The sequence below is a fragment of the Cricetulus griseus genome, assembly GCF_003668045.3.
Source record: "Cricetulus griseus strain 17A/GY chromosome 1 unlocalized genomic scaffold, alternate assembly CriGri-PICRH-1.0 chr1_0, whole genome shotgun sequence".
In the NCBI taxonomy this organism is placed as follows: domain Eukaryota; kingdom Metazoa; phylum Chordata; class Mammalia; order Rodentia; family Cricetidae; genus Cricetulus; species Cricetulus griseus.
The window spans coordinates 270,261,584-270,275,092 of record NW_023276806.1 but is presented as its reverse complement, the minus strand read 5'-3'; the positions used below and the strand labels follow the sequence as shown (position 1 = coordinate 270,275,092).

General features: G+C 36.3%; 1 protein-coding gene across 7 annotated transcripts in view; it reads left to right on the top strand.

The window, feature by feature from the left end:
- Jmjd1c (jumonji domain containing 1C) overlaps positions 1-13,509 on the top strand; it is a 165,739-nt gene that overhangs the window by 76,955 nt on the left and 75,275 nt on the right. For 4 of the 7 annotated variants that reach the window (XM_027395050.2, XM_027395048.1, XM_027395047.1 and 1 more), the window contains exon 3: positions 13,172-13,285. The exons of 1 other annotated variant lie outside the window; for it this stretch is intronic. Coding sequence is in view for 3 of the 6 variants with exons in the window: in XM_027395048.1 (XP_027250849.1) it covers positions 13,172-13,285 (114 nt within the window). In the remaining 3 variants the exon portion in view is untranslated. Of the gene's footprint in view, positions 1-8,861; positions 9,461-13,171; positions 13,286-13,509 lie in introns of those variants that run through there. 2 more of the 7 variants (XM_035451970.1, XM_035451971.1) reach the window with 2 other exon arrangements.

The window sequence follows — 13,509 nt, the reverse complement described above, 5'->3', positions numbered from 1 at the left end:
TTGTTAAAGCGTAGGTGTCTGTGCCTCACAGGTTCTGTGTCTGTAAGTCTGTTGCATGCCCAGGAATTTGCATTTTTTGACTATTAATAGTTCTTTGTTATGGTCAATGCTACTAGACAGGAGTACTGTTTCGAAAAACAACTGTTGTAGGCCTTGGCTAACGGTATACTTTTAGCATCATGTTCTGGTAGCAGGGTAACCTGTCAGGATTCTTATCAACTAATAAGAGTAATAAATAAAAACACAAGCAGCTCAGTCTAATAGTCACTGCATGAAGGTAAAGAAAACTTATTTTTGGCAAAGGAAGTAGCAGAGCAAAAACCCACAAGCACTTTTTAAAGTTGACTCTACAAACACTCTTAAAAATTACTTCTACATACTGTTTTGCTTTACTGAAGAAAAATGCTTATTTCCTGCTTTGTAAGCTTGAGGCTGTGGGTTTGGACCCCATCCTCAGCAAATGGAAGGGGAGAGGTGGAGATGGAAGCAACACTTAGGCTTTTGAGACCAGTATAAGCAAAATAGCAAGCAACAGGGGTGGGGGCTGGAGGGAGCTCAGTGGACACAGATAATGGTTTTGGTTTTTTGATTTTTACACTAAAATTTATGAATTTAAGGTAATGTTCATGTTTCTGTGACAAAATAACTACTCTACAAAATTAAAGTTTGCCCTAATGGAAGCTAATAGTGAGAATCTCTTTCGATAAATCTGAGAAAGCAGGTGGTCAAGTGTTAGTGCTTGGAATCCTTCAAATTCTTAATGAACAGACAATGGATAAAAAGGTATAAAGTACTCTAAATCCACAGGAATCCTAAAGTTTTTTTCCCAGTCTGTTTCATAGGCCATCTGAAACTTTGAAGAAAACTAGGGGTATGGAATAAGTTTATTATAATCTCTGAAATATCTAATTGTGAAATTTTTCTCATTCACACAGATATAAATTGTGTGCATCATGAATCTCAACTTCCCCCTATTCCAGTTAGCTCTGGAAACCTACTTATTAAATCTCTTTACTAGGGAATATAGTTAACTGAAAGTGCTTTGGAAGGCAGGCATGGTGATTGTGCCTGTAATCCCAGGACATGCAAGGCTGAAGCAGGAAGCTTGCCAGGAGTATGATGCCTGCCTATTGTGCTTGCTAATTCAAGTCAACCTGAGTTAAGGTGAAAAAGAAAGGGAATGAGGATAGGCCTAGTTACTAAGACCTTATTGCTTTGTGGCATTTGTAAAAGAAATAAATCATTTTCTGTGAGCATTTATTGAGATTCAACTTGTATATTTATTTTCTCTGTGCTTTCTTTGTAACACATTTCCTAATGTACAGTACATTAGAGGAAAGTAAAGGATACTTTAATTGAATCATTACTGTCTTGTAATTGAAAGAAGCAGTTCAGTACCCAAGTGTCTACATAGTTATATAAAGTAGTTCTCTTTTCTGCTACTTAGTATATCAGGACTTGGAATTTCATGTTGTCAAAATATTGGCATAAATGATACATTCTTAAAGGTACATTTGAAATTGTGATAAGTTGTTATTTTACTATGTTTAGATCTAAATACTGAAGCAATCAGTGTCATCTTAAACTTACTCCTTTTTTAAAATTAGACAGCTACTGTGTGTGTCATAGTATGAGTTGTCTTTTCTCACCGAAACATTCAGCTTTGAAAATTGTTGCTAATGTCAGTGTTTTTGACCAGCAACAAGATGGGAAAAGAAATGATTAGCAAGTGGAAAGGAAGTAAACTGGTAAATAAGTAGTTGTCTTAATCCAAGCTTGTGGGATGTACAATGAAATGATTGGGGAAATTTGGAAAATACACTTTACTGATAATTTTAGACTGAAAAGGGGCAATGAAATTAGTCATATGTAAACATAATGTCAAATGACAAATGTCCTCTTTTAAGAATCATGGCTATTTATTTCAGATTAACTTTTACTTTATTTGATTAATATTTAAAAACTATTTATTTGCATTTTATGTACATTGGTGTTTTGCCCACACGTATGCCTTTGTGAGGGGGTTGGATTCCCTGGAACAGGAGTTGTGAGCTGCCATGGGACCCTGGGAATTGAACCATGTCCTCTGGAAGAACATCCAGTGCTCTTAACTGCTGAGCTATCTCTTCTTGAGCCCACTAATTACTACCATTTTAACATATGTTTTATTTGTATGGTTGTATTGATTTGTGTAGATTTATCCCCACAAATTATAATTGGTTTTTCATCACTAAGAGATAAAAGATCTGTGGATCGGAGGTCTCATCCTGCAAACTTTCCCTGTGATTTTGTGTTAGCCTTTATTTATTAATACATTTTGAAATAGGATTGTGCTACTTTGTATTCTGATACCAATGTAACATATGAACATGCAAGCAGTCTTTTCTGCTCCTATTAAGTAATTTGAAGAGTAGAATCTTAAAATATTTTATAACCAACTCCCCATCTACATGAAAAGTGGGATTTTTTTGTTATTTTTTTTTCAAGACAGGGTTTCTCTGTGTAGCTCTGGCTGTCCTGGAACCAGGCTGGCCTTAAACTCACAGAGATCTGTCTTCTGCCTCAGGAGTGCTGAAATTAAAGGTGTGTGTCACCACTGCCCAGCCCAAAAGTGGGATATTTTATTTAGTGACAAATTGATAAGTTTTTTTTTTTTTTAATCTAGATCCTGTTTTTTTGTTTTTCTTTAACTTTTGATATGGGGTCTTTCAGTGTAGCCCTGGCTGATCTAAAACTCACTATGGAGACTTGGCTCAAACTCAGCCTCCAGTACTGGAATTAACGACATGGGCCACCACACCCCACCTTTGTATGACTATTAATGGTTTTAAAATTTAATTTGTTTCATTCCGTCTCCTTCACATACATGTATTGGCTTCCTGTTTTCAGACCCTCTAAATTTCTTCCATAAGAGTTTCTGAAAATCTAAGATTCTCTTACCTTATACATAGGTAGCTACTTTTGTGAAATATAAATGTAGGACATAAGTTTTTCTTTTCCTTTTTGTTTTTTAGACAGGCTCTCACAATGTAATGTTGGTTGGCCTGGAACTTGATATGTAGACTAGAATGGCCTATAACTGGTGGAGATTCACTTGCCTTTGCCTCCCATGTGCTGGGATTAAAGGTGTACACCATTTTGTCCTCAAGCTTTTCTTTATTAAATTTAGGGGTTAATCTTTGTTCCAGTTGTTCTGGCTTAGATTTTTGAGTAGGTTGCCACTATAGCCCAGTCTGGCCTGGAGTCCAGTCTATATGAAGTCAGTGTTCCTGTGCCCTCCTGTCCCAGCCTTCCAGGGGCTGGGATGTTCACAGGTATCTGCTTCCATGCCCAGCCCTTATCATTTGTTTGCTTGAAGATGGTTATAAGATTGATGAAGGATGCACACCCCAGATTAACACTGCTGGTAGTCAATACCTGTAGAACTATCATTAAGCCTATAGTGAATTGATTTGTCCTCTGTGGGATGTGTTGATAAAGAATTTGTTAAAGTCAGGCTTCCGGTATCTTAATATCATATTCTTCCATTTAAAGTTCAAAGGTTAAAGTCTAATACAACAGATTGGCAGAATACTTTGCTCTCTGCCACCCCATGCCAGCAACCATAAAAACAATATAGTTACTTCATATTCTCTTACAATGTAAAAATCACTCCACCTCCAGAGTACTAGGATTCTTACCACCACAGCCTGCAGCATAGTAGTGAAGGGAAGTTAGTAAAGATTCACTATTAGGAGGCAGAAGAATTAATCAGATAATTCTGAAAGAGAAGTCTGAGGTGAGAAACTCTTAAATAATTCTAGAATTCCAGGGTGTCTCTCACTAGTATAAGAAAGCCTAGAAGGGGTTGGGGATAGGGTTCAGTAAGAAAAGTATGAGGTACTAGGTTTGAATTTTCTAGCATCTTAAACAGAAACAAAAATCTAGAAAGAAAATATTTTTTAATAGCGAAATCAGCTGTAATAAAGAATTTCAAAAAATTATTAGTGTAACCCTTTGACAAGATATCTGCAAAATGTTCTTACCAAATACATAGTGAGAATGAGATAGAGGTACTGATTCTACAAGTTAATTTTTAACAGTTAAAATTGTATGTTATAATCACTAATGTTGTGCCTCCCGAAAACACCATAAATTGTGCTAGGAAAATAGCTTGTCTTCAGTTAATCTTTTTTTCACCAGAGCTAAGTGCACAAAACCCCACATAGATTGCTTGATGGAGTGTGCTTCTACTTAAGAGGAGGGTGAATGAGCTTCTTTTGTTTTGTTTTTTTTGTTTGTTTGTTTTTTTAGTGTGTGTGTGTGTGTGTGTGTGTGTGTGTGTGTGTTCACATGCACGTGTGTTTAGAGGTCTGGGGTTGATGTAGGAAGTCTTCCTTGATTGCTTTATTCTTTGAATTAGGGTTTCAGTCAAACCCAAAGTTTTGCCAATATGGCCATTAGACTTCTCTCAGGAACCTATCTCCAACATCTGAGCCAGGATTACAGGGGAACCGCCAAGCCCACCTACCCTTTACATGGGTTGTAGAGATCTGAACTCATTATCTCTTGCTTTCTTGACAAGTGCTTTTTCAACAGCTGAGCTAAGTTTGCATTTCTATATTTCCATAGATAATATAGAAAAAAGTACACCGTACTGAAAAATGTTGCCAGAATCTAGTTATAAGACCATGTCTATTTGGGGTCCTTTTAACTGTGATTGTTCTTCTATTTTTTTTTTCCTATTCGTATGTCTTTGTTTGGTGTTTTTGGTTTTGTTAGTTTTAGGGACAGGGTCTCACTGTATAGCTTACTGTCCTGGAATTCAGTGTGTATGTAAATCAGGCCGGCCTTGAGCTCATAGAGATCTGTTTGCTTCTGCCTTTGAAATAGGACTGTAATACTAGGCCATTGAACACAGAAGAGGTTTATTCCCCCTTGATTCTTGCCCTGACAGAAGTTTTTGTTGTTCTTGGGGTTTTCCTTGTCTTTATTGTTGGAGAAATTCTGAGGATTTCACGTTTCCATACGTATAAAGGTGTAGGATTTACATTTATAGGCCAAGGTAAAATTTAAAACTAAAATGCCCTTTAACCCTTAATTGCATTTACAGCCTTCTTACATTATTGGAAGGAACAAATTTTCTTTGGAAAGCCAGTGTTGCCTTCCCTTTGGCCTCTGTTTACTTTCTCACCTCTGTTGATTTATTCAGCTTGTAACCTGGAAACCAGCTAAAAGGGAAGGAAGTCAGAGAAGTGTATTTCTGGGCAGTAACTGGAGTAGTTTCCTCTTCCTCTAGCAGCTAGAAAAGACTTCTTATCCTTTACCAGAGAGTGGGATTGATGAACTCTTCACTTCCTCTGTCTGACCTGAGTTTCCTATTCCTGATAAGCTTTTAAGAATAAGAGAATCAAGGAGACTTGGTAAAACCTAGCAACTTTCTGTATCATCACTTCACTGGGTTTTGTTTTTTGTTTTTGTTTTTCCAAGACAGGGTTTCTCTGTGTAGTCCTGGCCATCCTAGAATGCTCTCTGTAGACCAGGCTATCCTCAAACTCAGAGATCCAATTGCCTCGGCCTCCCTGAGTGCTGGGATTAAAGGTGTGCACCACCACTGCCTGACCACTTCACTGTTTTTATGAGTGTTAGAAGTTTGTTGCAAGAACAGACATACTAATGTATTTACAAACATGTCAAATGCCATTTCAACCTGTAAAAGTATCCTGTTGCACGTCACCAGCTGCTTGTATGTATCTCTGTGAATCTTCGTTTTACATCAGGAATTGTCTAGCTAAGTTCTTGAGATACCTTTTTACTTTATTTCAGCGTTGATATAGTTTGAAGTGTATTTAAGATGACTGTTTGGTTCCTCAGTAATCATGTTAGTCATTTTGATTTTATCTTAAACACTGGTGGATGACTGTGGCAGTTGGTTTGATACTGTGGTTCTTTGTGCTATTGCTTCTGTTGGAGTCTGATAGTACTTGAAAACATTTGAAAAGTCTGTTGTGTATGTAATCAAATCTGAGTATATAGTACATTATTATTACAAGATTAATCCTGTGAAATACTAACCTTAGACTATTGTGTGTTGTAAATTGTGGAAATGTAGCATAAGAAGGTACTTAGAATTTGATACTTAAATCCTTAGCTATATGAAACATTTGGCTCTGTGTTTAGGGCTCAGAAAGATTGTTATATGTGTCCATTGGTTGTCCTATGTAACATATGATCTGTTTTTCCATTCCTATGTATTTTCTATGTCATGGGAATGAGTTATTAGGATTACATATTATGATTTTTAATCTTCACTTGACAGCATTATTTAAAATAGTTTTTGCTAAAGTAACATTTAGTACCACCCGTTGCCTATAAATTAAAGCATTTTATTTTAGCACCACCCACGATCTATAAAATAAAACCATATTTATTCCCATACTTAGAATAATTAATGCCTGTCACTTCATCTTCACTCCATGCCCATTCTTGGTTTTAGGGATAAGGTTTCAGTCTAGCCCAGGCTGGCCCTGAGTTTATGCCAGACCTCTTGTATCAGCCTCACAATCATGATCCACCACACCCAGTCAAGCTTTATTTTCACCTTTTTATTACATGTGTTTATAGTATGTTCTTCATGTCATTCTTAAATGGAACTGAAAACATTTCAGGTAAATATTAACTCTGAGGTCTCTCCATGTCAGGAGCTAGTATTTTATTTTATGTTGTAAAGATTTAAAATTTGATTATACTGACAGATTAGTAGATATGACCTAGTGTTTAGCATGTAGTCACAAGTCAGGTTTTGCATCTCTGGTCCTTGGGTTGTTGAGTAGCTGAAGTTAATGTTTCATAATCAAATGTCTTGGTCTAGCAGAAATAAGTGAGTGACACGTGTAATTTTAAATTGAAAAGCAACACATAGGATATTAAAATATTAATTAGTATAACCAGAGTATCATTTTGACTATACTCAGTGTGGATTTATGATATATTTTAGCATGTATTTCTTTTGTACAGATAGCAAACCTCACTTCAGAGAACTATATTTAGATGTTCCATAGACACACTCTTACTTCACTTAATATTGTACAGCATAACCCTAGAGTTATGAGCCAGCTTTCCCTTTGAATAGAGTGCTTCTGAGATGGTTGCTTATGTCCTTTTATTTTGCTTTATTACACCTGTTTATTTTCTAAGATTGTTGTTTTGGTTTCTTTTGAGACAGCATTCTGCTAGTCCTTGCTGGCCTTGAACTCACAGCAGTCTCCTTGCCTCCATGTGTATTAGTATTACAAGGCCTGCACCACCACATTCAGTGCTTGGCCTCCCCTCCTCTCTTCTCCCTTCCCCTCCCCTCCCCTCTTCTTTCTTTTCTTTTCTTTTCTTTTCTTTTCCTTTCTTTTTTCTGTTTCTAGAGAGGCAGGTTCCAGGCCAGGCTTTCCTTAAACTTCTTGGTAGTTAGAGATGATCTAGAACTCCTGATCATTGAATGTCTACTTTTCAAGGAAGGGAATGATTCATGCATACACCATTACACTTAGCTTCTCAGTTTTTTGTTGTTGTTTTGGTTTTTGAGACAGAGTTCCTCTGTGTTGTCAGGATTCAGGCATTATGCTGACCTACCCCTGTCACCTTGCAGAATGCATTCAGGAGGTACCCTGGTCAGCCCAGGTGCAAAGGACCCCTGCCCACTTAGACTCTCTTTCCCGTGTTTCCCCCGGGGTAGACAGAACTTTTCCTGTCTCCCTCTTCTGTTTCCTGTCTTCCTCTCTGTCTCTGTGTCTTTTCCCTTTCCTTCTCCCTCCCTCCCCTTTCTAATAAAACTTGTCACTTAAGCTTCATCTGCCTGGCATATTTGCGCCCCCCACCCCCTTGGTCACCCTCACCCGCCATGGAATCCACCAAGGTTCCCCATACAAGGTCTCCCACGAGCTTTATCATAACATGAATAGCTTTGGAAGCTGTCCTGGAACTCATTCTGTAGACCAGGCTGGCCTCCAACCCACAGATATCTGTCTTGCCTCTGCCTCCTGCGTGCTGGGATTAAAGGCATGTGCCACCAATGCCCTGCAAAATCGTCCTTCCCCACCCCTCCCTGTTTTGGGAAGGGGAGTTCAAGTCAGGGTCTCACTGTGCAGCTCTGGCTGTCCTGGAACTCGCTATGTAGACTAGACTGCCCTCAAACTCACAGAGATCCATCCACCTGCCTCTGCCTCCCAAGTGCTGGCATTAAAGGTGTGCGCCACTACACCCGGCTTCAGCTTCACAATTTTAAAAATGGACTTTTCTCGAGTTTTTTTTTTAACACTTTATGACAAAGTAAGTTTTTTTAATTTTGAGATTATAATTACAGCATTCTGTTTTCCTGGTCCTTTCTCGGAACCCTCTCATATTTATCCATCATACAAACATTATTGCTATATTTCAAATTCATGCCCTGTTTTTCATTGATTGTTATTGCATGAGTATATGTATATGATATAGATATATTTGTGAGTATAATCTGCTCAGTCTGTATAATGTCACAGCAGATTTTTAAAAACCCCAACCAGTTTTTAAAAGTAGCTTAATGATATATTTTTTTTTTTAAATTTTTGCCAGCTTGATGTATTTTTTTTAAGTTTTTTAGTTTTATTAGCCTTCTCACCTTGGTAATTCTGGAAAACAAAAACTTTGTATTTGCTTTACGAAGGAGACAGTAAACTTGAGCTCTTCGTCTCGCCACTAGTCTGTCTTTGTCTGTTGTTAAAATTATGAGCCAGTCTCTATGGCCACAGCCAAATGAGTAATCACCAGTAATGTGACTCGTGCTGGAAGTGACTCCATCAGCACCTGTGACGGGGGATTAGTTACAGTTTACAGAGCACCGCCTCTTCCCTTCTCTCACTGTGCCCTAAGCCAAGTACTCGTTCTCATTTGGGTGTCTGTGCTGTTGGAAGCGACTGCAGTGTGTTTCCATGCAGACAGTACAGTGGGAAAGCTTCCTCTAGCTAATGGATGGCTGTTCTCTTTATTTGGAGTATCTTACTGGTTATGTAAGTGACCTCGGGGAGAAATTATCCTGACCCAGATCGGAGGATGCGGTAGTGCTTCAGTTGCAGGATTTCTTCGTCGTTAACACCACAGTGCTGATGACAAAGAGCAAGTTGTAATCCTCATCACTGCCAGGGCTGAGCCGGGCAGACAGAAGATCGTCATTTGCTGCTCGGAGCCTTGTTAGGTTACAGCCTCTGCTTCGTTTTGTGGTCTTGGCTTTTCTTCCTATACAATGACGGCGCTGCAAGTGAGCTCAGAAATGCTTGGTTTGAAAGCCATTTGCCTATGATTGTTTTTGAAGACTAAAGAAGTATTTATGCTTGATTAAAAAAAAAATACCGCTCAAGAACAGAATGAAATGTCAGCTATATTTACTGACCTTTAAAGCCTTGGCTTGGATCGCTGAGATTTAAAGATACTTTAAAATTCTCAAGAACTAAGTACGGTTTGTATTTTTCTGCTTCCTTTTTCTTTTGTCTTTATTACATTTGGTTTTGCTTCTTAGCCTTAGGAATTGAGGTCATTGCCTTTTATAGTTCTAGGCTCAGCGTTCTTAGTTCCTAAAACTATTTAGAAAGAGGTTTACTTTGTTGCCGATAATTTAGTAACACTAAAAAACTAATTTAAAAACTAGAGTTCTAATTGTTTCGAGTATTTGGGCAGGCTTGTTTAAATTAGACACAATGTTTTAAGGGAAGTAGGAGTATTTGTTTTGTGAGGGTTTTTGTGTTTTCCTTTTATGGGGGGTGTTGTTGGTGGTGGTATATATTCCCTTCCCCACCCCCAGCTTGTTTTCTAACAGTATCATGTTTTCAGTAGACCTACTTAGGTGGGAATTTGGACTTTGTTATTTCAAGGCACTCCAGACTTTTTTTTTTTCTTTAAGGATAAACCTTGACTTACAAGTGTGGCCTAGATTATTTTTAGTTTCAGTATTTTCCTTTGTTAAGATTTAGACTTGTATTTTTGTAGTTAATGAGCTTGATTTTTTTTTTTTAACTTGAAAAAGGAATTGTTAAATGTTAACCGGAGATTGTTAGAAACTCTGGATGCAGACATAAACCCCATGAATTTCCTGTTAAGTACTAGATGGGTGAGCTTTAACATGTTTTGTCTGAGCAGCTGAGTTGTATTTGAGAACTGTAGATGATTTATTTAAAAATATATTTCGGGGAGGGCTCATCTGTTGGCCTCTTCCTCATGTGAATGGAATGTGGTGCAGCATGGAGCCCCAAACAGGATACAGTTGTTGGAGCATTCTTCCTATAGCGTGGTAGGCCTTTCTAGAAATACAGGCTCTCAGCAGGATTTATTTTGGCTTTAGACTATTTTTAAAGTTTGATTAACACTAACAGATGACATTAAGAGGACTGTTAATCTACTAATAAAATGGAAAAGTGTTTTCTTTTAACTAAATGTTCAATTTTACGTTAGTGTCTTTCATTTGGGTTTTCAAAGATTCAAGCCCTTTGTGATTAAGACCATATTCTACTAGGTTTGCTTCCCCTTAGGCTGAGGAAGTTCCCATAGAATGTCTTCAGAGTCTTGAGTTAGTTATGCATGAGTTCTAGTTTCTGTACATTACAGTGCACCTTCAGCAGAGAACCTTACTATGGATTCATTATTAACACTACAAAATACATTTGTTTCCATTTTAATATGAACATGTTTAGTCTTTGATGTCTTAGATACAGAAATTATGGTTACATAATTGATTTGCCACTTTAAGAAATAGTATATTTTAACTGTATTTTTCATATTTGTATTTATATTAGTAATGTAAGCTTTACACTGGCACAGTTGGTAATTTAATATATTTTGTTTCTTTAATAAGCACTGTAAAGTGTCTCTACTTGTTGAGGGTATATTTAAATGTAATTGTACATGGTATCATCAGACTTTTTTTTTTTTTTTTTTTTTGCTTTCTTACTGGTCATTTTGCTAGTCAAATTTTAACCAAAGGTTTTCAGTTAAATACCTTAAAGTTCAAGGAATTATTTTATCTAGAAATTAAACCCTTTCCAAGTTAACTGAAAGTAATTTAAATTATGTTAACTTGCTTAATTTTATGTGTAAACCTCTGGTCCACCTTGAAAAGGAGAGCTGTTGAGAAGATCTTCTCAGGAATGTTTTTGATATTATAAAATGTCTGGATCTCAGGAAATGCAAAACACCTGTATCATTTGCTTAAGAAAGAGGTTCTTAGGACTAAGTTTACTTGTGTCAAATCCTACTAAATTGAATTGTTTCTTTAGCCACTTGGATAATAAACTTTTGTGTATGGTTTTCTTTCTTTCTTTCTTTCTTTCTTTCTTTCTTTCTTTCTTTCTTTCTTTCTTTCTTTCTTTTTTCTTTTGGTTAACCTTTATGTTTTTGGCCTGAAGTGTTTGTAAAAGAAACAGATAATGTCCAAAGATTGAAAGTCCTCTTGAGAAGGAGCCAGTGTTTGTTCATTTACCAAAGCTAAAATAATAGAAGTATAACATGAAAATGTTTCTTTGTAGAAATAAGGTAAATTAATAGCTTTTCATGTTAACATTTCATATAAAAAGTGAGTAAATTCTCTTATAAATAATGATAGGATTTTATGAAATAGTAATTTTAGGAATCTAGGCCCAAGAAATAGAGAAAATTGATGTCAGTGGGAAGTGATAGATATCCAAGTAATGTGGGAATTGTCTATTTTGAAATGTTATTTCCCCCACACAATACTTTGATATTTAGCACTTGAAAGGCTATAGAGTGGACTTAGTAGAAAGTTATTGTAATAGATTTCATTATCAAAAATGTTAAAAATAAGTGCAGTATGCAAGAGGGATTTTGTGTGTTTATATGTTTTTTTTTTTTGTTCTAGAGATACAGGGCTTCTTGTGCATGCTTCTAAATTAGCACATGCTGTTACCCTTGTTTTCAAATTTTTCAATATTCCATTAAAGAAAATTAATTGCTTTTAAATTCATTGTATTTAAAACGGAGCAGAAATAAGGTATGTTTAAAATATTTGTTTATTCTCATGTATTTATCCAAAAGGTTATAGGTTACAGTGAATCCACTTAAGTCCTGTTAGGAATTTCTTAAATGTAGAAATTAATTCTTTAAGAATCTTTTAAAATTAAAAATCTTTACTTTTTCCCCCCAGAGTATTTTGTATTTAAGACTTGATAATTACAATTACAAGAGAAGGTAAAAAAACAAACCCCAGCAGCTTTAGGAATCTTGGAGACATTTATTGTTTGTGAAAAAAAGCTGTTTTGTGTCCAAATGGTAACTCAGGTTGCTTTGTAATGAAGTGTGTCTGTCTGTCCTGTCTGTCTGTCTGTCTGTCTGTCTGTCTGTCTGTCTGTCTGTCTCTCTGTGTGTTTAGAAGCCCAGTTGGCTAATTACATTTTTCAGATTTTGATTCTTTTATAGGAAAGCCAGTTTTTTGTTTTTTAAGATTGTAGAAATTTTGTTTTCATTTTTAAGTTTTTAGAACAAACAGGAGTATACATGGGTACATTCCATTTTTATTGAAGCTGACTTTACTAAGAATGAGAATGTGGTGATAGTCATTTAAGAAGACAAACATAGTGTTCTTATTTCCTTCCTCTAACTTTCCCACATTTCTTACTGCATTGTGGTCTCAGACTCACTTTTAACAGACCAGAGATGGGAGATTTTGCTGCTGGGTAGACTGTGTGGTCTTTCTTATTGACCTTCCTGCAGCCCTCTCTGCTCTCTCACTGAAGTAATTGGGTCTGTTATTTTGTATTTGTTCTTGGAGCATGGCAGGGGTGGGGTTAGATCAGATGCTTCCTGCACTGTATTAAAATTAGATGATAACTTCTCTCTTGATGGTTTAGAGAAAGGGGGGTAAATGTGTTTGTCTTCTTTAGAAGCAGTTTCAGTTTTAGTGTTAAGCAGGAACATGTACATTTATATTTGGTAGCCTCTTTTTAAAAATACATAACGGCTTAATACAATGTAATTTTTAGCTTATGTATTATGGTTGTATTTAATTCCTTTTTAATGAATATAAATTAGCCTATGGTTTAAGTAAAAGCATTAGATTATATGCAGTTGTGACAATGATATTTAAACAGTATTCATACGTACCCTTTTGTACCACACTTTAAGGATACGAGAAAATTACTATTTTTTTTCTCTCTCTTGACAGACCTTCAAACCATTGGTTGAAAATAGTATACCTAGTTCGATCACTGCAGTAGAATTCCTTATAGATAAACAACTGGATTTTTTAACAGAAGATTGTGCCTTTCAGCCATACCAGGTAAGAAACTGTACACTGCTTTCAAAAGTTACTTGTTCATTAAATGTCACTTATATTTAGTATTCTTAAACATGGTTTTATTTAACATATTATGTACACAAGGAAGCAAGTGCATTCAATATATTTTGACTCTAAGTAATTTATCAGTTAATATGTGCTGAGACCTTCCTGTGAATCAGGAAGGTTCTTGATGTTGCTAGGATTACAGGAATGAACCCAGCAAT